The 25,308-nt window shown below is 37.8% G+C and overlaps 1 protein-coding gene across 1 annotated transcript; it reads left to right on the forward strand.

Moving 5' to 3' along the window:
• The first annotated feature begins 1,260 nt into the window (after positions 1-1,260).
• MTNR1A (melatonin receptor 1A) lies at positions 1,261-24,831 on the forward strand. Its single transcript, XM_020968493.1, has 2 exons — positions 1,261-1,513; positions 23,963-24,831. Exons 1-2 carry the CDS (start codon positions 1,261-1,263, stop codon positions 24,829-24,831), a joined length of 1,122 nt encoding a protein of 373 aa, XP_020824152.1.
• Positions 24,832-25,308: the final 477 nt, after the last annotated feature.

Below are 25,308 nucleotides of genomic sequence, written 5' to 3' on the forward strand. Positions count from 1 at the left end.
CAAGGCAAAAATTACTTCTTGGGTAAGGGGAGAAGCAGGAATTCAGAGGATCAGATCTAGAAGGGGCCTCACCTCCAATGCCATCCATTCCATCCTTTTCATTTTGTAGTGTGTGTGTGTGTGTGTGTGTGTGTGTGACAGAGAGAGAGAGACAGAGACAGAAACAGAGACGGAGAGAGACAGAGACAGAGAACTGGCACCCATGGAGGTGAAAGCATTTGCTTAACATCACACAGGTAGAAAGAGGCAGAACTAGAACCCAAGCCCTTTGACTCCAAAGCCAGTGCTGTTTCCCCTGCGCCACTGTATTTCTCTAGACTTTATTCTAGACTTTAGCAGGTGGCCTTGCTTTCTGGCCAGCCACTATGAGAATGAAGGAGAGTCAGCGGCCCTCTGCTGCAAGAATGCCCTGGGACTAACAGGATGAAAGAATGAATACTGTTTGAAGTCAGCTCTCCAATGTCCCCACGCCTTTCCCCTAGTTTGCTCTTGCTGGTGAATGAGAAGCTAGGCTGTAGATCACCGCTATGGGGCGCTGTTGGTACACAGCACCCGAGATGGGTCCCCAGTTCCCCCAGAAGCGCTAGGACCTGGTCATTAACGCTAGATGTCACCTGGAGCAAGTGGGGAGGGCGAGGAGACGGCGACTGAGACGGTATAAAAAAGAGACTGAGTCGGGCAGTTGTGCGCTTCGGGGGGACTTGCCTAGAGCTGGAGGGCTGGAACAGCTAGGAGACTTGGGGAAGAGAAGGGGTACCCCAGATGAGTGCAGCTCCCACCCCTAAGGAAGAGGAAGGACCCTGAAGAAGAGAAGGGCGACCACAGAAGGGGTGCAGGTTAAACCTCCGAGGAAGAGGAGGGAGACTCAGGGTACCGAAGTCCCAGAGGGGAGAGTGCAACTTCAGCTCCTAAGGAGAAAGAAGAGGGAGACCCCCAAGGAGGAGAAGGGGGATCCCAGGAAAGGTCCAAGGAGGAGGGGGAAACCCTGAGAGAGAAGAGGTGCGGCTTTAGCCTTAGAAGAGGAGGAAGGAGACTTCGGGGAGGAGAAAGAGAACTGCAGAGGGGTGCAGCTTCAGCCTCTAAGGAGAGAGAAGAGGTTTAGTTTCCTAGTTAGCAGCTTTAGTTTCCGCTCGGTCTTTGCCTACAATGCAACAAGCGATCCATTCCCGTCGCCATTCTCACTCCGTGCTGTGTATTTGCTTAGTGGAGGAATAGGAAACATCTGAAAGTTGTCCACGGGGCTCCCACGCCCAGAGACCGATGGAAACGCAGGGGCTTGAGGCAGGGGAAGACCCTGTCATTTCATCTCAGGACAGCAAAATGATGGAGAATAGCAGCGGGATACTGAACTCCTCCTGGCAGGATTCCGGCCGGGCGGAGAGCTCCTTAAAACGGCCCGCATGGGTCCCTTTTACTCTTGCGTCCATCCTCATCTTTACTATTGTAGTGGACGTCTTGGGCAACATCCTGGTCATCCTTTCGGTGTATCGGAACAAGAAGCTGAGAAACGCAGGTAAAAATGACTCTTGGGAGCCACGTGGGGAATGGAAACAAAAAAACTCAGAAAAAGGGGGTGGTAAGAAGTCGAGATGAGAGAGGGCAGAGATGATACTTGGGAGCCGCTCCTAAAGTCTTCCTATTCCAGTCCAGAGTTCTTTCACTCTGAACTTTGTCTCAGTAATGAACCAAACTCTATTCTCACTGGATTTTTTCTCCCCAACTTCTTTTGGTACAGGACAAAACTTACAGATACAACTCCCTCCCCCCTTGTCTCTGTCTCTGTCTCTGTCTCTGTCTCTGTGTCTCTGTGTCTCTGTGTCTCTCTGTCTCTCTCTGTCTCTCTGTCTCTGTCTCTGTCTCTGTCTCTGTCTCTGTCTCTCTCTGTCTCTGTCTCTGTCTCTCTCTCTCTCTCTCTCTCTCTCTCTCTCTCTCTCTCTCTCTCTCTCTCTCTCTCTCTCTCTCTCTCTCTCCCTATCCATCCTATCCATCTATCTCATTTATTTTGCCTGAAGGCTTTCCATAAGAGTTCATAGATTTCCGTATTTTCTTTATAGTCCAACCCAAAATGATCTTTTGAAAGCAATATATAGTCTTCAGACTACCAAAAAAAATACCTTTAAATTTTGATAGAGTTGGTTTCCATTTTCTGAAAGAAAATTAAAAAGTAACTTTTGTTTTAAGTTGTGGAGTTCATTAGAGTATTAGGGGATACACATTGCAGCTGGTTCCTGAAATCAACTTCCTCTATACCAGGAGTTTTTAACCCTTTTGGATTTTCATGGATACTTTTGGCAGTCTGGTGAGACCTCTGCACCTCTTCCCTTAAGGTTTTTAAATGAATAAAAAATACATATGATTGCAAAGTATACCAGTTGTATTGCTTATCAAGTTTTTTTTTCAAGTTTGTGGATCTCAAGTTAAGAACTCTTGCTCTAATCCATTTCCACAATTTGAGTTGTATATTTTAGTCATTTGTCTTGAAATATGTGTTTACAGATATATATATGATGTTTACATGTAAATATATTTAGAGAGCTTAATTATTAATATGAGAGAAAATGCAGAATATGGGCAGGAGAAACCACAGGGGCCAGGAATTCTCTCTTATTTATTTCTGTCTTCTCCTAGGGCTTCACAAATTCTCCCTGAATAAATCAATGGATGAATAAATGAACTATGAAAATCCTCAAAATGTTCATTTGTGACATCATAGATATGCCAATTAAGTATCAATTTCTTTTTGGTTTGTTCTTTTAAAATAGTCATTTTCATATAGAGTTTAAGAATAATTTTGTGCTTGAGTTATAGCTGCTTTTTCATTGAGCAACTGAGGATAAATGGCTTATTTCAAGCAAATTTCTGCAAACCATTCAAAGCCCTTCAAAAACCAGAGAAAACTAAATATTGTAACATCATATTTTGGCACACTGATGCAATATTTGCCCATTGGTGAAAGAATCATCCAAGTGGAGATGTTTATGCATCTAATCCAACAGATCTTTATTAAGTGTCTACTGTGTACAAATCACTCTGGATACAATGATATTGACAACCTATACAGCTCTTTTGATTATCTTTTAATTTAATTAAGCATTTCTTGTTATCTCATTTGAGCCTTACAAAAACTCTCTGAGGTACGTCTTGAAGGTATTCTTATCCCCATTTTACAGATGAAGAGATGAAGCTGAGTTTTGGGAGCAAGTCTTCCTGACTGAAAGTCCAGTAGTTATCACTTACACCAGAGGCGGGGAACCTATGACCTTGAGGCCACATGTGGCCCTCTAGGTCCTCAAGTGTGGCCCTTTGACTGAATCCAAACTTCACAGAACTCTGTAAAGTAGGTTCCCCACCCTTGCCTTACACCAAGCTGTCTCTTTTTAATTTTTTTTTTTTTAGGCAATTGGGATTAACTGACTTGCCCAGGGTCACACAGCTAGTAAGTGTGAAGTGTTTGTTCTGAGGCTGGATCTGAACTCAGGTCCTTCTGACTCCAAAGCCTGCGCTCTATCCACTTCACTACCTAGCTGCCCCTCAAGCTGTCTCTTACAATAGACAAAGATGTAAATGAAAAATCCCCTGACCTCAAGGAGCTTACATTCTAGGCAAAGATAATGTAATATGTATACACACACACACACACACACACACACACACACACACACACACAGAGCATACAAAGGGAATTGACACGAGAGACAGGACTTGGGGGATTTGGGGACATAAAGCGATTGCTTCATACATGATGAGTCACCTGGGTTGAGCCTTGAAGGAAGGTAAAATTTCTGAGAGTGAGAGTTCAGAAGGTATAGGTTGCATTATAATTATAAGGGAAAGGTCTATGTGAATTCACAGAAGTGGGTGATACAGTAATAAGTTTAGGGAATGATTAGTAGTCCAATACAGCTGGTACCTACAATTTTTTTATTCAATGCACCTAGGATCTTTTTTGATATGGGTGACATATTTGTGTAGATTATAGCTTCAAAAGACATCTCATCCTATGCAATCCTGTTCTGTGTCCTCCCATGTTCCCCCCACCCCAGAAGATCTACCCAGTATGGAAAAGAGAAAACTGAATTTACTCTTTTAATTGTATATCAATGTGATTGTAAGCTCCTTGTAGACAGAAATGATTTAGCATACTAGGGAAAAATTCATCACTGCGAGCATTAAACAAATATTTGTGCAACATTTTGAAGAGTCCACGGCTTCACCAGACTACCAAAGGGATCCATAATGCACAGAAAGGTTAAGAACCTCTGGCCTAATAAGTGCCCAGAATCACAAGGCAGTATGTGTCAGAGATAAGACTTTAGCCCTGGTCTTCCTAGTTCCAAGACTAGCTTTCTGTCCACTACACCACAGTGCCTCAGTTATGTGACTGCATGGAAAATTGTATTAAAAAAAAAAGCTTTAACAATTTCCATCCAACTTTAATTATATTTTATTCAGGAGCTTCATGATAAAATATTTGATAAATTATAATAATGCTGCTACTAAGGAAGAATATTAAATGGCATTTTGATGAGGAAAGTTAGGGGACATGCGCATCTAGTCTTGCCTTGCTGAGACTTTGCCTACAAATGTCCCACTGACGCTTTCTGGAATGATCATTTTTAATGATAGCCACAATAAAAAAGAACTCTCCATCTGGAGGACAGTTTGTAATATGGGTTTTAGACAGATGTAGTTATTTTATGTGACTCAGCAAAGACTATTATGTAAAGCCTTATTGCCTTTCATTCTCTTTATTCTTGCTGGATTTATAGTGTTGGCAATATAGATGGTTGGCTGGGGATAGAGAAAAAAGGGCAAGAACTCTAAGAAACTTGGCTTTAGAATTTCAATTTTCCTTTGGAGATCATGCTGTAAGTTATTTTACTTTTAAAGGAAATATTCAGTGCGTTTGTTCCTGAAATTTTACCAAAGGATCAAGTTGGGTTTTCTCTATTTCTGTACAAACAAAAGAACCTTGCTCTTCCTTCTAGCATCCATAGCTTCTCTGTGGCATGGGAGGTGGGGTAAAGGAGATGTGAGACCTTGCAGTTGAGAGCCATGACATAGGAGACCGGGGTTCTAGACCTAGTTTTGCCTCTAATTAGCCTAAGACTTTAAGCAAGTCACAACTTTTCTGGGGTTCAGTTATGTTATAATTATATAAAGGAAAATCTGTAGAAACGAAATGTGTCAATATGTACTTTGTTCCTGAAATTTTATGTAAGAAGCAAATTTAGCCTTCTCCAAATATGGGAGATGAGACCCTAGTTTTTTTTTTTAATTAAAAAGGAATTTAATTAAAAATGAAGTGTCACAAACTTTATGTGGCAAACCATTGGACTACCAGAATAGGTCATTCAAATTTTCTTAAGGTAGTGGCCATAAGAGATTTTAATGTTGGATTTTAAGGTTTGAAAAGCTGTCACTGAAAATCTCTCAGTGAAATCTCTCTTCACACCTCCCAAGGGAAAAATCAAATAATGTCCAATTGATGTTGGATCAATCGTATTTTCTTTGTATGTAGAGAGAAATACCACCATCACCTTTATTATTACCATGTACTGAATACGGAGAGGCTACAGCACTGTTTGAGATGTCAGGAAAACGGGTTTAAAACTCACCTCAGACTTATACCAGGTGTGTTACTCCAGACAAATCACTTAATCTTTCTTACAGCATCAAGATTCCTCAAATGCAAAGTGAGGGTAACTAATCAATACATGATGGGTTTCTAACGCATAATCTAGGGATATCATTTCACTTAAAAATTAGAGATACAATGAAGAACAATTAAATTTGAATTTTGAAAATTTCAAATGAGTATAAATGTTTCTGAGATATTTTCCATGTTTAAAAAGTTACAGGCCTTTTTTTTTTGGAAGCTAGTTTACTCATGAAAATGTTCAAGTTTAAGAAAAGTAATAAATATTAAGGTTACTTTTAACTTTCACGTAAATATTGTTTAATCCCCAATTTACATTCTTCAAGTTAAAATGTATTATGTTATGAGATAACATAACCCATCTATGTCATAGTCCTACACTGATTGACAGTCACCATGGCAAACAATGCTGATTTTGAGATTTGACAGTTACCAATTCAGATTTGACCTTGTCTTTGAAAATCATATCAAATAATCTGTGAGCTTCATTCACTTATTGGGAGCAAAGTCGCCCTGTTGGTATCACTTTTCTGCACTCAGAAAAATGCATCTATTTAGGTGAGAGTTAAACACAAATACATCCAATAAATTTGACCGTTATATCTTTTCTCAGTCCTTGCCTCCCTCGGCCCCTTCCCACAGCAGGATCTGCAGCACAGTTTGGAAAAGTTGACTGTAAGTAAAGCCTGAGATTCTGTCTGGCTTCCTCTCCCAGTGATTTAGTGGGTCCATAATTTCATCAGTGTTAGACCTACGCAGATCAAAATAGTTCTCTCTATACCTTCTTACCCTGAGAAGTTCTTCTCTATGTGTACCCTTACCCCAAATCTTATATAAAAGATCCACCCAAAACAATAGAAGCTTTTTTTTCTAGCTGACGTGTTCGGTTAATCTTTAACATTCACTTAATTATCTTTCATGACTTCAGGCATTTGTATGATTTTACTAGTAACTTCATTTTCATTTTCACATTGACAATGATGAACATTAGCAGCTATGTGCAGTAGGCTCAATGAGTGTAAGTTTGTGGAGCTTCTGGTATCCTATGAGGCACTTCACTGGTATTGTTCACCCTACCATTGTAGTGTAAAGAGCTACCTGTTCATTTGTTGCATATTTTTATTGGTTGCCTTAAAATTCAAGTTTTGTGTTGCAGTTATGCCCTCAAAGCCGACTGCAAGTCCTTTGGGTTTAAGCTCAAGCATGCAAAGTCAGTGATGTAGTTTAGTCAGAAAATAAAGGTGTTAGATTAACTTTGTGGCTGCAGCTGCTATCGGCCAAATCAACCAACTGATTAGAGAAACTGAGGCTGTCAATCTCACCATCTAGCACAGCCTCCAGGTTAAATGTCAATTCACTTCTACTACGCTCCCATACTCTGAGATCCTTAAAGATCTTTAAAGCCCACAAGGCGGATGTAGCTATTGGATTTTTTCAAGCTGGTGCATCCTTCATGGTCTCCAACACCATGCACCAGCCATGAAGAACAGAGGCAGAAGTGATATTGAGAATTTGCCAGTCTCTGTATATTCCAATAGCAGTGACTAAAGTCCCTGCAACCTCTCACTTGGTTTTCAGAGGGCAGCCAGGGTAGAGAGATTTACAGTAGTATAGTACACAGTACCATGCCCTCATACCACCATCTGACAGAATAGAAGATGAGATTCAAGTTAAAAAATATTTTAGTTTTAAGAATTTCATTTGCTAGATTTGTAGATTTCATGTGTTATGAAAAGTGAATATTATCTGAAATATATTTTAATTATCTAAAATCTTAACACAAAAGCTCACAGAATTTTAGGTAATTACTAATGAGAAAAAATGTTTTTCATGTTACCAATTTATTTTGTGTACTGCCTTTTATGGATCATTTCATGATTATTGTGTTAGGAAAAGTTAGCAAAATGAATGTTTTGTTATAAAGAGTTATATGCAAAAAAGTATATTTCCAGCAATCTCTAGTAAAAGTTTACAGTTTTTGGTGGTTACAGGAACCCAACTCCCTATTTTCCATAGGTTCAATGTATCAATATTTGTGTTTTTTTACTTTTGTGCTGTTTTCTAGGAACATTGTCCCTGTGAAAGTTGAAGATTGATTGTATATTTATGTATATCATGTATAATACTTTATATATGTAAAACCAGCTATGTGACCCTGAACAAGTCACTTAACCTCTGTTTGCCTCAGTTTCCTCATCTGTAAAATGGAGCTAATAACAGCACCTACTTCCCAAAGTTGTTGTGTTGTTAGGATCAAATGAGATAATGATTGTGCCTGGCACACAGTAAGCACTATATAAATCTTAGCTATTATATTCATTTGTTAAGCACCTACTATATGCTAAGTACTAGGGATATAATATATACTTATGTGTAATATAATCTTGAGGTACTAGAGTTCTGTCATTTTATTATCCCTTATTCTTGCTATATGATTGACCCGCTCCTCTTTCTGGTTATAGATTTCCCTGATAATACTGCCCCTCTTGTCACCACTGGATGGAAAAATAAAAAGAAATTTTTGATCTAAACACATCTATTCAGCAGCTTAACACTTTGATAGGCTTAGATTGGCTTTGATGGTTGTAACTTCTAGGGTAACTTGCATAGGGAATATCGTTAACTACCTGTGATTCAGGATGGTTTTCAAATGCATAAGAAGGTGATTTGTGGAAGAGAAACCTTAATTTCTATTTCCAATTTCCTTGGCGTTTCAACCTCTTGTTCTCTTTATTTCTCAGTTTGCTGAACAATAGAAAATTTTCTTTCTTAAATTATGGTTATGAAATCTGAAATTGCCCAAGAGAGTATTGAGAATCAATTACCATACCCTGGTGATGTGTGGTGTTTGTTCAGTGAAATCAGAAGTAACAGCTTTTGGGAAATTCAGTCACATTTTTGTTGATCCGTATAAACAGCATGAGATGAGAAAGGATTTACTTTCTAAGAGCCCTCTGTTATGAGTTGTGTTCAGAGAAAAAAACAAACCAAGAAGAAATATCCAGTATGTAAAGGTTATTAAAATTAATTTATATTACTATTTTCTTTTCACTAATTGCAAAATGGCATTTTTTCAAGAAAAACATTTTACATGAACCAGCCTGAAAATACATTAAGTATGTACATATATGTATGTATACACAAAATTTATATACACTTTTTTTTAATTATTCAAGGCAACTCTTAAAAAATGTGAAATTAATGGTATCGAAAGTTTTCTGTATTAAATCAAAAGTTTTTTGACTGGGTGAGGTACACACCTATAATCCTTGATTTGGGGGAGACTAAGGGTGGTAAACCTCTTGAATTCAGGAATTCTGAGCTATGTTAGGGCTAAAGATGATGAGGGATCCGTACTAAGTCTGTTACCACTATCATGAACCCCTGGAAGTAGAAGATTACTAGGTTACCTAAGAAGGAATGAACCTGCTCAGGTCAGAAAAACAGAGCAGGTTAAATCTTCTATGATGGGATTTGGCCCATGAGGTGTGATAGCAACAAAAACCTGGAAACTGCCAGGGAAGTGCCAAATAATCATAGATTTAGAGCTAAAAGAAGCTTTGTGGTTGTTCAGTTCAGCTATATTGTAGTTATTTTCAGTCATGTCCAACTCTTCCTGACCCCATTTAGTGTTTTCTTGGTGAAGATGCTGGAGTGGTTTGACATTTCCTTCTTTAGCTCATTTTATAGATGTGGAGACTGAGGCTGAAAGGGTTAAGTGACTTACCCAAGTTTACATCAGATTTGAATGAGTCTTCCTGACTCCAAGCCCTGGCACTCTATCCACTGTGCCACCTAGCAGCCCCACAAAGGGCTTTAGAAGCCATCAATGCTGAGAAATCTGAGGCACAGAGAATATAAGTGATTTGTCCAGAGTCACAGAGCTAGTAGGTACCTGAGGTGATATTTACATCCAGGTAAATGGGGTGACTTCGAGTCTAGTCCACTCTTGCTTGCTGCCTTTCAGGACCTACAAGTGATTTCTGATAAAATTATCTGGGACTCTTCATATAAGTAATTGAAATCTAAGATAACAATCAATAATTGTTCTAGTTTTTCTCTTTCATTATTATCCTAGAATGAACATGAAAATCCAAAATTATCTGCCTAGTCTTTTCTCAGAGTAACTAAACATATTACTTTATGGTTCCCATTCTGAATCCTTTGCAACAACTGTGTATTCATCTTAAAATGTAATTTAACTCTTAACTTTTACAAGTCTTGGTCTCTCCTACTTCTTTAATATTGCGTTCACTTTTTTCCTCCTTTGTATTTTCCTTTTCAAGTTTGTATTTCCTTCTTTCATGGACTTGAGTTCTAGAAAGCTCTTTGGTTATTTATGAAAGATCCTAGAGCTGAAAGAGACCATAAAGGCTATGGAAAGGCCTATTTTATTGATGAGGGAACTTAGATACAGAAAAGTTAAGTGACTTGCCAAGGTTCACAGCTAGTAAGTGTCTGAGACAGGAATTGAACCCAGATCTTCCTGACTCCAAGTGCAATGTTCTATGCATTGATCATTAGAGCTGGAAAAGAGCTTAGCAATCATCTAATCTGATTGGCTTGTTTGGCAGAGGCACAAATGTGCAAGGTCTCTTGGGTCTTTTGAGAATTAGCCCAGGGATCTTTTTATTTAACAGTCATGTGTTTTGCCTGCCCGTTTTAAGGCTGTTGTATACTTGTTAATGTATTACTTGTTGATGTTAAGTGTTATAATGTATTATTATTAAATACCTGTTGATGTATTATTTAAAATGTTTTAATTTATGCTTTAAAAACTTAGTTTGACTTTCCGATGATCCCTCAAAATAGTACCCTTCCTTGTAACAAATTAATGCTATTAAACTAACGAGTCAACACATTGTATCTGAAAATGTGTACCTCATTCAGTACCTACAGTCCACCACTTCTCTACAGGAGGTGGGAAGCATTTACAGCATGTGGGAAGCTTTACCACAAGCCCTCTGAAGTGATAATGAGTTACTACATTTTCCAGAATTGCAAAGTCATTCAAAAGCTGTTTTTATTTACGTTCTTGTGGTCATTGTGTAAATTGTTCTGCTTTTACTTACTTTGTTGCCTACTTACGTATTATTTATCATGATACTATCTATAATATATTCCATTTGTTGGAAAGAATAAATTTTTGTAAAATGCATTTGTTTTTGCATTGTTAGTATAGAAAACAGTCCATTTTGCTATTAATTTCTACATGTACTTAGGAATTATTCTTATCTAAAATAATCAATATGTCTATAAAGTATTACTCAAAAGGACAAGTCAATTTTTAGGCAAACAATATATTTTTAGTAATTTTGATAGCAAACATTTTATATGTCTGAATGATTATAACTAAAAGCTGCTAGGATCATAAAGCATTTTGGGCCACTTTGATTGATTTCCTAATAACTTTTCAATTACTACTAAACAATGAGTCATGGAAATAAATTTAGACAGTGATTTTTTTTCCCCCAAAAGAAGTCAGCTTTAGTCAAAGGCAAACATATTACCTTCATCTACCAGTTTAGAAATCTTGGATGAAAAAGAGGTGAAGAGGTTGGTCCTTGCCTTTTTTTGGGAGGGGGAGAATCAATGCTTCTTTTTTTAGATGGTCACCAACCATCACTTTTAGGGTCTTTCCTAGATTTCCCCTCAGGAATTAAAAATAAATCATGGATCAATAGTTTGCACTCTTTCCCCCTCTCTTTTTGAAAAATCAAGACAACATTGACCTCACTCCAAACTTTCTCTACCTCTCCCATTCTCCATGAACATCAACATCTGACTGGCAGTGGCTCTGCTTTCATATTTGCCCATCATTTTAATACCTGAAGATGTAGGTTCTATGATGAATGGGGAGCTGTGTGATGCGATAGATAAAGCAAAAGAGTTGGAGTCAGAAAGACTTGGGTTTGAATCCTGCCTCAGACACTTACTGTCTGACTCTGAGCAAGTCACTCAAAATCTCTATGTGCCTTAGTTTCCCCATATGTAAAATGGAGATAATAATAGCACCCACCTCACATAGTTGCTGGGAGGAGCAAATGACTTAACATATATAAAGTGCTTTGCAAACCTGAAAGCATTACATAAATATTAGCTATTGTTATCTGTTCCAAGTGACTTGAATGTACTATGGTCAACTAAGAACTCTTCTATTATCTCCTTCATTATCCTCAAGATTTTAGAATTAATTTATTCAAAATTCTTTCATAATTATTTATGTATTCCATTTTGTTTTGGGTCAGAAGGAGTAATAAGCAAATAACCTCAAAGCCCAAGAGAAAAAGCTACATTGAGCCAGGTTCTCCCTAGCTTAGGACTCTGTCTCATAGCATCACCAAAGATGTTAATTGGGACTGAGTGATAGTCTTCTCCCTGACCTTCAATGATCTTATGTCTTTCCTCCTTTCTATGTCTTATCTCCTTTTTAGATTGAAAGTTCCTTAAGAGCAGTGACTGTCATTTCATCTTTATCTTCCTAGTACTCAGCACAATGCCTGACATATATTAGGCACTTAGTAGTAAGTGTATAGTTTGATTACTTAGGTGCTGATATTTACCTCAATCTGCTTATATTTTTAACTAGGTAACTTCTTGGAGGAACACATTATATACATTTATTATCTCTCTCTTTTTTTAAAAAATGAATATAGCCTTGTATTTCTTTTACCACCATCTCTTTTCAACTTAAAGGTTACCAATTTTACAGCCATCTCTTCTTCAAGTTCTAAGTTCTGGAGAAAATCAGGTTTGGTGTGTGAAGCATAGATAGATAAGAGGCTTTTTTTGTTTTTCTGAAAAAGATCTGGAGGTCTTCTTGTACTATAAGATCAATAATGAGTCAACAATGTGATGTGAGAGGCAAAAAACCCCCCAAACACTAATGTTATCTTGTGGGTTCCATTCAGAAGGACATAGATTCCAGGAATAGAGAGATGATAGTCCCCTTGTACTCTGCCTTGATCAGACCTCATCTGGAGTATTGTGTCAAGTTCTTGGTGCTGAATTTTCTGAAAAAGATTAATAAGATAAGAACATCCAGAAAAAGGTTAACCAGGATGATTAAAGGTCTTGAGGCCATGACATATGTTCAGTCCAGGGAAGAAAGGAGTATTTCAAAGGCTAACAAGCAAGCAGAGTTTACTTTTGGGTAGAATCAGGAGAAATGGTCAGAGGTTGTAAAGAAGTAGATTTAGGTTTGATGTCAGATTAGAGCTGTTCAAAAGTGGAATGGGCTGCCTCAAGGGGTGGGTGGTTCCCCTTTCTTGGGGGAACCTTCAATGAGAGGCCTCAACATCTTGTCCAGTATGATACAGTGCAGAATTCTTTTGTGTATAGATTCAACTAGATGTCTGCCAAGGTCCTTCCAAATCTCATATTCCATTATTCTGTAATTCTATGACTGTATCCAGAATCTTGAGAATCTAAAAACAATGTAAAGTCACCATCTCATCGGGTTTCACTTTTTCCACATGGTAGGTAGCAAATAGGTATAATTTCCTCTCTTACTGTAGATGAGCTACTTAAGTAACTAGAGACTATTTTTTTAATCAAGTTCAAAAACTAGGGACTTTTTGAAGCCGGGAATAACATCCAGATGCCCTTATTTTATTTTTCTAGTATTTTTCTTTAAAAATTATGTTGTATACTGTTACCAAGTATATGCAACAAAACATTCTATCTGTCTTTTTCTCCTAGAGGCTAACCTAATGGCATCCCTACTGAGGGTGCAGATGTGTGATTGGGCCTAGCAAATCACATAGACCCAATATTTTCTTATCATTTATTTGACTCAGCTTCACTTGCAGGGGAACGGAACAAGCATTTATTAAGCTCCTACTACGTGCTGTACTTAGTGTTTTACAAATCTTATCTCATTTGATTCTTCTAGAACTCTAGCTTATTGCTAATTATTTACCAAATCCAGAGTTAAGCCCTAGATCAACCACATAGTGAGTTGATTTAGATTGATTGACAGTCAATGACTTGAAAGTAAATCTTATTCATGGCCAGAGAAATGTATATCCATTTCTAGATATTAGTATGTAAGTGTAGCTTCTATAATTATTTCACTTTTCTTCGTTGCATGTAAAGATTCAGATGTGCTTTTTTTCCTAAAAATTTTAATTTTAAATGGTTTTATAAAATTATATTTTTGGCTAAATTCCCAAGAATTTATAATGTAATTGTTCAATCCAGTCAAAGCCTATCCAGCATGCATGATGCACATAGTACTATGTTTGGTACTGTCTTTCTCTGGAAGATCAACAGTGAACAACCAACATTTATTCATCACCATCTGCAGTAAGAACACTTCCTTAAGCACAAAGAAGAAACCATCTTTTGATATAAGTGTACATGTGCTTGTTAAATTTAAAGGAGGATGACTGAAACACACATACACACGCACACATAAACCCCCCTATAATACACAATATTACACGATAAGCACATTAGAGAGTGGGAATGTTAAATGCTGTGTGAGTTTAGATGAGGAGAGTCAGTACCGATCTGGGGAATTAGGGAAGGCTTCATGGAAGAAGTGGCAATTGAACTGGGTTCTAAAGAATAGGTGGTAATGAAGCAGTGGTCATTAAAGAGGATATGGCAGGCATACCCAGCACTATGAGCAAAGCCTTGGAGTTAGACATCATGGTCTATTCTAGGTAGACCAGTTTGGAAGCTACTAGATTTTTCTGAGCTAGTAAGGGAGCAAATATGTGTGCACGCACAGGTATATGCACACAAATATATACATATATGTATATATGAAAACCCATTGTATGCGTATATATAGGAAAACATGTATGTATGCGTATACACATATACATGTATATATGTATATAGAAATGTGTATGTGTATATGTATATGTTTATATGTGTGTATATGAAAACTATTATATGTGTGCACATATGTGTTTGTGTGCATATATGAAAAACACTACACATATACATATATGCATATATACACACATATATGCACACCTACAAACATGCATACATACATACATACATACATATGGGGGAAAAAAACTATTCTAGCAACAATATGGTGGAGACACCAGCAGAGGAGAGAGTAAAATCTGGGAAAATTGTCAGGAGATTATTTCATAAACTAGGCCTATGATAATAAGACCTTATCCTAGGGTGTTACAGTGGAAATAGAGGTGAAGGGATAGATACAAGAAATTGTTCACAAAGCTGCAAAGTCTCTGTGGCAGGTTTTGAACCCAGGGCTTTTGGTCTCCAGAACTACTAAGATATACTACCTCAGTTTCAGTAAGATGGTGGAGGAATCTCTACCACATCACAGGGGGGCTAAGGAAGAAATTGGTTGGTGTTGTCCTTTGTTTTCAAAGAAGACTAAAATGACATAACTATGTTAGAGTCAAGTTTCAGTGTGTCCGACTGTGGCTGATCAGACCAATATGAGCTTGGAACGCTCTACCACAGATTGGGCACAAATAGTCCATATGAACCTTTGGGGTGGATTCTATAAGTTTGTGTATCTTGCATTTCTCTTGAACTATTTCAATTCTGCTTTGCTCATAGAGCACAACACCTTTTCTGATGTGGGCATGCCATGATGAGCAGTCCTGTGCCAATGTCTCCCATGTCACACAATCAATTCCAAAATTTTTAAGAGAGACCTTGAGAGTGTCCTTGTATTGCTTCTTCTGACCACCATGTGAATGCTTGCCCCATGTGAGTTCTCCATAACATAATCTTTTTGGCAAGCAAACATTTTGCGTTCAAACAATGCGGCCAGCCCATTGCAGTTGCACTCTCTGAAGCAGAGTTTGAAAGCTTGGCAGTTTAGTTTGAGAAAGGACCTCAGTGTCTGCTATCTTATCCTGCACGTGATCTTTAGAACCTTCCTAAGACAATTCAAATGGAAGTGATTCAGTTTCCTGGCATGGTGCTGGCAGACTGTCCAGGTTTCACAGGCATACAACAATGAAGTCAGCACAATGGCTCTGTAGACCTTTGATTTGGTAGTCAGTCTAATGCCTCTTCTCTCCCATACTTTTTTTTTGGAGCCTCCCAAACACTGAGCATGCATCAACCTCATTATCAATGTCTACATCCCTGGAAAGTATACAACCGAGGTAAGCGAACTTATCCACAGCATTTAAAACTTCTCCATTTGCTGTAACCAGTGGTTCCATGTATGGATGGTGTGGTGGTGGCTGATGGATCACCTGTGTTTTCTTGGTGTTGTTAGGCCAAAATTAGCACAAGCAGCAGAGAGTCGATCCATACTTTGTTGCGTCTCAGCTTCAGAGGGTGCATTGAGTGCACAATCATCTGCAAGCAGAAAATCATGCACCAACACTCCCTCCACTTTGGTCTTGGCTTATAGTCTTTTCAAGTTAAGGAATTTGTCATCAGTGATTTCACTGAATGCAAATATTTAGCTTAGAGAGGATAAATCTATGATCAGTCCAGCACTCTGCACCACCCATTGCCTTCATCACTCTCACATCCATCCTGTCTATCTTTTCTCCTTACAAGCACATAGTCTATTAAATGCCAATATTTGCTGTGAGGGTACATCCGTGAAATTTTATTGTGTTTAGGTAAATAGAAGACAGTATTGGTGATGAGAAGGTCATGAAATGCACACGTCTTCAGTACTAAGTGACCATTGCTGTTGCTGTTTCCAACTCCATTCCTCCCTAGAACTCCCTGCCAAGACTGGTAGTCTGAGCCTACTCTAGCATTAAAGTCACCCAGAATTATAAGCTTGTCTGATAATAAGGATCTTCAGGTCTTCATAAAATTTTTCATTAACCTCATCAGGGTTCGTCATGGTGGAAGCATAGTACTTATGATGGTGGCATGATGTTGCCTGCAAGTGGCAATCACATTGTCATGAGCCTGTCTTCACTCCTCTTGATAGGCAGACAAGCTTGTTGACCAGATTGGTTTTGATTGCAAAATCTACACCAGCTTCGTGTTGCTCCCCTTCGCTAGGGCCACTCCAGAAAAACATGTATCCAGTTCCACCTTCAGTGAGCTGGCCTTTGTTGGCTAGCCTTGTTTCACTCAGGGCTGCCTTTTGGATGTGATACCTGCTGAGTTCTCTTGCAACAAGAGCTTGTTCATCTTTCAGGTCTACTGGATTTTGTGTTGCCTACAAGTGTATGCATATTTATGGGCCGATGGTAAATGGAATCAGCTTTGCAGACGTTTTTGTACATTTTTTTGTGTGCATTTCAGCCGCATAGTGGGATTCCCCACCTCACATGTTGGGTAAGTGGGCAATATTTTCTAGCCTCTTCCTCACACCAGGAGGTGAGCAGTGCGATCCTTAAAAGGCTGCTCAGACAGCCAGGGTCTGCCAAATCCCACTGCTGCTTCCAGTGAGCAACGATCGTGTGACTTGGGCCACCTGTGTGCAGGACTGTGACTACAACTCCCAGTGTATCCATTCCTGCTGCTTCATCACTTGCCTGTCACCACAGGACTTTGAGATAGGTAAAATGGTATGGGTGATGTCTTTTGATTCGTGTGTAAAATGGATTTAAGTGAGGCAGAGTTGCACGAAGACTTCGGCCTCACTCTCTCCTCCAGAGTCATCACAATCCAGTGACAGGACAGAATCAAGATGGAGAGTGATGGCTCAGGATGCAGTGGATGACCTTGGCGTCTTTGATATCTAACCAAGCTCTAAGTCCTCCACAGCTCCTGCTTCAGCTGCCTTCATGACCTTTGAAACAAATTGTTCTCATTGGCCCATTCCACCAGGGGCAGTCTTCACGTGTTTGGGGTACAAATCCCTAACTCACCAATGGGTTTGAGACCCCTTGATTACCCTCAACCTGGTTTAGGCTGTCTGTTGAAATGGTTTACTCTAGTGTGACCACTGTGCATGCTACAGCTTCTTGGAGCTGCAGGTGAGAGTTAGGTGGAACAGGTAGACACTGAGGGTAGAAAGCAGCCCTGAAAAGGGCTCAGCAGCTTTCATACCAGAGGTACTCGTCTTCCCTGAACACACCCTACACCCCAAGGAAGAAACAGGTGGGAAGGAAGTGGAGGCAACTGGTTGATAATCCCTCACTTGAAAAATAGTTGGGAGATTGGATGGTAACTAGAGGGAGCAGTGAAGTCAAAGGAAATTTCTGATGTGAGGGAAAATATGCATGTCTGAAGGGAAGGACTATAGCTATAGCCTATTTGATGAGACAAGAGAAAAGCAATCTTTGCTTCATAAACTGACAGAGCACTTTTGTCTCATCATGTCACTTCTCTTCCCTGTGGAAGCGCGGACAACTTTTTTTAAAAGCGAGCAATCATTTTGTCTGCTTTTAGCACTGATCATAAAATCATTCACACTTTTCCACCATGAGTATATGTCAATAAAATCAAGGTCTGACCAAATAATAGTAATAATAATGTATTCATCTTCACATTTGATGTTAGATGGATTAGTGAAATAACAACATTGTAAAAATGAACAACTATGGAAAAATTTAAGAACTCTGATCAATGCAATTACTAGCTGTGATTTCTAATCCCTAATGATGATCTCTATTACCCACTTTCTGCCATCTGATAGAGATTAATATGCAGAATGAGATACATAATTTTGCCATGGCCCATGTGGGAATTGTTTTTTTCTGACTACACTTATTTGTTACAAGGGTTTTGTCTTTCTTTTACAGTATGGGTGGGAGTGGGAGGGAGAAAAAATAAAAGTTAATTGAAACAATAATATTTAATAAGATAAAGAATGATCAGTGAATAGAAGAGCCATTTTGTAGAATTTTTTTCCTCTTTGGAGATCTTTTAAAACAAGACAGATAATCTATTAGAGGCTGGGGCAGAGGATTAGGGCTGCCTTAGGGAGCAGCCAGGATGAAGTTTTAAATGTCTTAGAGTTCCTATGATTTAATTATTCAATCACTAAGCCAATGATATCTTACTCTGATGTCTCATCATAACACAGAGGTTACTCTGTGTTCTCAAAGGCTGTGGCTAGTAGAACATAAGCTCTGACAGGAAAGATTCTGACAAGAGATTACGAATATTGCCTGAGGATCATTGGGCTAAGTATAGAGAGGCCCAGTGCCAGTGAATGCTAAGGTGATGAACTAGTTTGCTATGGCAAACTTCAAGAAAACAGCATCGGGCTGAAATCCATAATGACCATTGCTTTGTGTGTCTGTGTGCACCCTGTAGTTTACAATTTTCTCAGAACTTTTGAAAAAGTGTATTAGTTCAGAGGAAATTATATTAATGGCTTTATTAGTATAATGATCTGAATAGAAATTGACCATAATTACCTGAAATGAAGTGGAACATAATAAAAAGGATGAAAGTCATGCACATTGCCTGTGACATTATTTATAATAGTATTTGAAAACTTTTTTTTTGCTATAAATCTGCATTAGTTTATTTTGATGTAGTAAAGTTTGACATGGGTGAATGTGCTTTTAAAACTCAATGTCTATTATTTCTATGGTTTTCAAAAACACATGAAAATGCATCCACTTAGAGTTATGTAGCACATGTACATTTTAAATTATAGCTAATTGTTTTATTGGTAATTATAGCTAATTCGCAGAAGAGGTATAGTTAGCATGACTTTTATTTTGTCTCATGAAGCTGTTTTATTGAAAGTATATTTTTATGAAAGTTCTATTGAAAAGTATATTTAGTTGGGGAAAATCACTTTTCTAGTTAGCTATGCCCATTAATGTTATATTGTACTCTGAAATAATCTTTGCTTGGTGAAATTTTCCAACTAGAGGCTTTATGGATAAAAGACAATAGGAAAGTTCATTTGCTTAATCCCTAGCTCACTCTGGGTTTCCTCACTGTCTCTGTAATATCCTCCTTGGTAGCATACTCATTGTTTATGTTATACTTCCCTTGTTAGATTGTAAGTGGTAGAGGGCAGGGCTTTGTTGATTTTTGTATTTCTATGTCCAACACCTAGTGTAGCACCTTGCATATTGTAGATATTTGATAAATATTTTTAAATTGTTGAATTTTTCTGTTTTAATTCTGGAATTATGTTAAGTGACCCGATGTCAGATTTTTATAAATTCTGCCAGTATGGAAAGTGACACGATTTAAAAGGTGTACCTGGTTCCTCTGAAGATTTGTTTGTTGGTTCTAATCATTGTTGTTAGTCCTATGCTGAGAGTAGGCAAGCAAATACAAAAATGAAAGTCTTTGTGCTCAAGGAGTTCACATTCTAAGTGGAGGAGGGAGGCAAATAAATAGGTACAGGTTGTCCCAAAAATCTTAGTGCAGTTTTAAGCTATTAAAGCCTAGTCTGCATCAAGACCTAATAAATGCAAGATATATACAGAGGAGATACAAAGTAACCTTAGAAGAGAAATCTTGGGGTAGGAGGTAACTTGGAAAAATCTGCTGAAAGTAGTATTTGAGCTGAATCTCTATAGAGACAAGGTGAAGAATAGTAGTATCATAGGTATGGAAGACAGCCAGTGCAAAGGTGTGGAGGTGGAAGAAAGAATGTCCTGTGTCAAGAACAGCAAGTAGGTCAGTACAGCTGGATTGTAGAGTGTGAAGGCAGGAATAAGGTATAAGACTGGAATGGCAGGTTGGGACAAAATTGTGAAGAACTTTAAATGCCAAACAGAGAAGTTGGTATATGATCCCAGAGGTAATGGGGAACCTCTGAGGATTATTAAGTGAGGGAGAGTGGAAGGTAATATGGTCAGACTTGTGTTTTAGGAAAAATCACTTGGTAGTTATGTGGAGGAGGGATTGGAGTGGAAAGAGATGAGATAGGAACTACGATAAAAAGGTTTTTGAAACAATCCAAGTTGTGACTGGACTAGGGCATCAGTTGGGCAATCGGCAAGGGGAAAGGAAAGGAATAAGCATTTATCTAGTGTCTACTATGGACACTGCACTGAGCACTTGATAAATACTTTCTCATTTGATTGGAGAGAGGAGACATGTATAAGAAATATTGTGGAGACAAAAATGATAAGATTTGGCAACTGATTGTGGGGTGAGTGTGTGAGAAATCAAGGATGTCACCCAGTTGCCACTGCCTTGACCCAAAAGACATTTTCCAATAAATCTCCAAGATAATTCTCTTTACAAACTCCCCCCCCCAACCTCCTAAAAACCCACATTAATGATTATTAACAGAAAAGAAAGATATGTTCCTTAATTTTGGCAGCATGTTATTATTATTGATCATTTTATTTATCTAAAGTTTTGTTGTCTTTTCAAGTTAACTTTATTTAAATTATTGCACTCCTAGTATGTATTTTTCCTGGGGCTTATCTTCACCTTGTATTATTTTGTATATCTTCTAAAAATAGTAAGTTTTAATCATGCATTTTCTTTTATATCAAAGAAATTTCCAGAGATCTCTTCAAAACAACCCAATTATCCTTCCCTTTAAATAATGAAAAACAGCTAAGCAAAATCAAATGACGTTGTACCTGTATGCCTGAAATAGTATACAACATTTCACAGTCAGTTTTCTGTGTCTCTACTGAAATCTAAGTTTGTTTCTCATCTTTTCTCTAAGAACTATGATTGGATATATATATTTCTTCATTCTTTGACTTCCTTTTTATTTATCTTTTCAATTATATTTATTTGCATTCTTGTAGACATCGTAAACATTGTTTTTTGGGTGTATATCACTTCAAACAAGTCTTCCCATGTTTCTTTGAATTCCTCACATTAGCTATTATGAACATCACAATAAAATTACATTACATTCATATACCACAGTTTGTTCAGCCATTTCCCAGTTGATGAGCAGCCACACTGATTCCATTTTCTTTGTTTTTGTTTTTCTGTTTTGCTATTGCAGTCTAAAGAATGCTGCTATGAATATTTTGGCATGTGTTATATATATCTTCCTGTCACTTACCTCCTTGGCATTTATAGTCAATATAAAAGGGTATTAATACTTTATTGCCTTTCTCACATAGTTCAAAACTGATTATCCGAATTGTTGGACAAATCCACAGGTATAACAGCAATCTATCAATGTTTCTGATTTCCTACATTCCTCCAATATTGGCTTTTTTTTAAATCACCTTTCCAATTTGATGGGTGTGAAGCAGAACTTCATTGTTATTTTAATTTGATTTCTCCTATTATTAGTGATTGAAGAGATTCTTCATAAGGTGATTTATAGTTTGCATTTTTCTTTTGAAATCTGACCACATCATATATATACATATGTATATATATACATATATATGTGTATATATATATACACATATATATGTATATATATGTATATATACATATATATGTGTGTGTATGTATGTATGTATATATGTATGTATATATGTGTGTATGTATGTATGTATATATATGTGTGTGTATATGTATATATACATACATATGTATATAGACATACTGTACATATATGTATAACACACATATATACATATGCATATATATAAATGTATATTGTTGTTTGTCCTTCATTCTGGAAGAAGGCCAATGACTTCAGGAGGGTGATGTCTTGACTTGCAAGTGAATTGGATTTAAATGAGGCAGGGTTGTGTAAAGTTATCAGCCTCGCTCTCTGCTCTAGGTTCATCTGAGTCCAATGGCAAGACATAAATCAGGATGACTGGAGATGACCCCAGATGCAGTGGGAGACCTTGGTCTTTTTAAGCTAAGGTCTTTCTCAGTTCTCAACTTGTCTGAGGCAACACCCATTCAGTGATTTAAGGCTAGGTAAGAAATGAGGCAAAAGATGGCCTTGTTTGCCTACCCCCCCCCAAAAAAAAAAGAATGAAATTGCTAGGGAAAAACCCTCAGGGTTTCTGGCCAGAACAGAAACAATTGCTATTTATACTCACTCTGAGCTATCAAAATCCAAACAATGACCAACTGAGGTTTGTAGGATCTGTTATTCACCAATTAGTGAGAGCCAGAGTGATTTGAGTTTTAAGGTATGGTCAAGTAGTTAGCTCCATTTGAATGCCAGTGGCCTTTATCAAAGCCTAGTTTTCCAGTATTCTATTTCAAAAAACCATAAGTGGAACTGCATGGGACAAAAGAGTTAATTGCCCCAGCTTTTTTTTTTTAATGATAAACCCCAAGATATCTTGTGAGGTTTAAGTGATCAAAATTTATATTCCTTTGGGTAGAGCACTCACATCTAAGTGTATGATTTCCCATGTGGAGAGAGGGAGTGGAGAAAGTGAGGAAGGGAAGAAGGAAAGGAGGAGGGAGGGAGGAGGGAGAAGGAAGGGAGGAAGGCGCATTGCCCCAACTGGAACTGGCCAGTTGGGTCTCCAGTGGGACAGCTACTACTGCTCACACATTGCTGTTAGTCCTTTGTTCTCAAAAAGGACCAATGACATCAGGAGGGAATATATTTATGTATATATTAAGGAATGGCATTTATGTCAGTTCCTTATAGATCTTAGGTGTCCAATTTGGATAAGAAATATTTGAGGTGAGGATTTTCCCCACTTCATGTATTTTCTTATGTTTGTAGTGGTTTGTTTTGTAGCAGTATCTTTGCAGTTTATGTATGTAAAATATTTTACATTTTATGTAATTTTTAAATTTTATGCAATCAATTTATAAATTAATAAATTTGTGTAATCAATGTTACCTGTTTTTGTCTTTTGTATGTACTCTCTTCTTTCCCCTGTCTGGCTATGAATTGTCCACAATTTTATAATATATGATCTTCCATTCTTTAATTTCTATGTTGTGATTATTAATATTTATATTATTTGGTGATCTGGAATTTATTAGGGTGTGAGCTATAGATATAAATTTTCAACAAATTACTTTTCATTTTACCCAGAAGATTTGTCAAATAAGGAATTCCTTTGATAGGAGTTTGTATTATGAATTGCTGTAAACATTTGTTCCTCAGTCTCATTGTCTCTTCCACAGATATACTTTTCTGTTTGGTTTTCAGCATGAGATTGTTTTGGTAAATTACAGCTCCAGTTATAGTTTTGAGTTCTGGTTGTGCTAAGCTCTCCCCCTCTTGATTTTTTTTTGGTGCGATCTCTTAATATTCTTGAGCTCCTATTTCTTCAAATCAATTTGTTGTTTTTGTGTGTGTGTAATTCTATATAGTGTCTCTTTGGTAATTTGACTGATTCAAGGAACAGTGTGATTTAAAAATGTAACATAAGGAGTGAATAGTATAGTAATATTTCCTTATGAAATGAGAAAAATATTTCTATTTGGAATTGAAAATTAGAGTCCATTTGCTGTCCAGCAAAGTGAAATTCAGAAATGCCAATATAATAAAAATGAAATTAATGCAAAGAGTGAAATCAATACATTTTGTCATTTTTTTTCTAGGCAACATATTTGTGGTAAGCTTGGCCATTGCAGACTTGGTAGTGGCAGTCTACCCATACCCCTTGGTTCTTACATCTATATTTCACAATGGATGGAACCTGGGATACCTACACTGCCAAATTAGTGGTTTTCTGATGGGTCTCAGCGTCATCGGATCCATATTCAACATCACTGGCATTGCCATTAACCGCTACTGCTACATCTGCCATAGTTTCAAGTATGACAAGTTGTATAGTAACAAGAATTCCCTCTGCTATGTGGTTCTAATTTGGCTGCTGACATTTGTGGCCATTGTGCCCAATTTGCTGATTGGATCACTCCAGTATGACCCCAGGGTCTTTTCCTGCACGTTTGCACAATCGGTCAGTTCTATATATACAATAACCATTGTGACTTTCCATTTCATCACTCCCATCATCATCGTTACCTTCTGCTACCTGAGAATATGGATCCTTGTCCTTCAGATAAGACGGAGGGTGAAACCTGACAACCACCTCAAACTGAAACCACATGACTTCAGGAACTTTGTCACCATGTTTGTAGTCTTCGTCCTTTTTGCCATCTGCTGGGGTCCTTTAAACTTTATAGGTCTTGCAGTGGCTGTCAACCCTGTCAAGATCGTTCCCAGAATTCCTGAGTGGTTGTTCGTGTCCAGTTACTACATGGCTTATTTTAACAGCTGCCTTAATGCCATTATATATGGATTACTGAACCAGAATTTCAGAAGGGAGTACAGAAGAATTATAATGTCCCTTTGCTCATTGAAAGTATTCTTTGTGGATAGCTCTAACGATGTGCCAGAGAGAATGAAAAGCAAACCCTCTCCTCTGGTGATTAACAATAATCAAATAAAAGTGGACTCTCTGTGAAAAGAAGAACCTTGCTGCTGCTCATGGATGTATTTATTTTTCTTTATGTGCACAGCCATAGCTAAGTATTCTCCTGAGAAGCTGATCCTTGACTGACCAAACCTTGAAGAATCTGTATGTCAACCAAATTTATAAACCAGGGGTGGGGAATCTACGACCTCGAGGCTATGTGTGGCCCTCTAGGTCCTTGAGTGCGGCCCTTTAACTGAATCGAAACTTCACAGAAAAAATCCCCTTAATACAATGATTTGTTCTGTAAAACTTGGACTCAGTTAAAAGGCTGCACCGAAGAACCTAGAAAGTCACATGTGGCCTCAAGGCCACAGGTTCCCTACCCCTGTATAAACGATGACTGAAGAACCAGGAGATTTGATAACTGGCAATGTCTTATAATACTTAAAATAACCTGTTTTATAGTTAGAAAAAAGAGCTCATGCCTCTTCTAAAATGTTATTACTTCATACAAGTCATTCTCTA

The sequence above is a fragment of the Phascolarctos cinereus genome, unplaced genomic scaffold (assembly GCF_003287225.1).
Source record: "Phascolarctos cinereus isolate Bilbo 61053 unplaced genomic scaffold, phaCin_HiC Scaffold_9;HRSCAF=440, whole genome shotgun sequence".
Classification (NCBI taxonomy): domain Eukaryota; kingdom Metazoa; phylum Chordata; class Mammalia; order Diprotodontia; family Phascolarctidae; genus Phascolarctos; species Phascolarctos cinereus.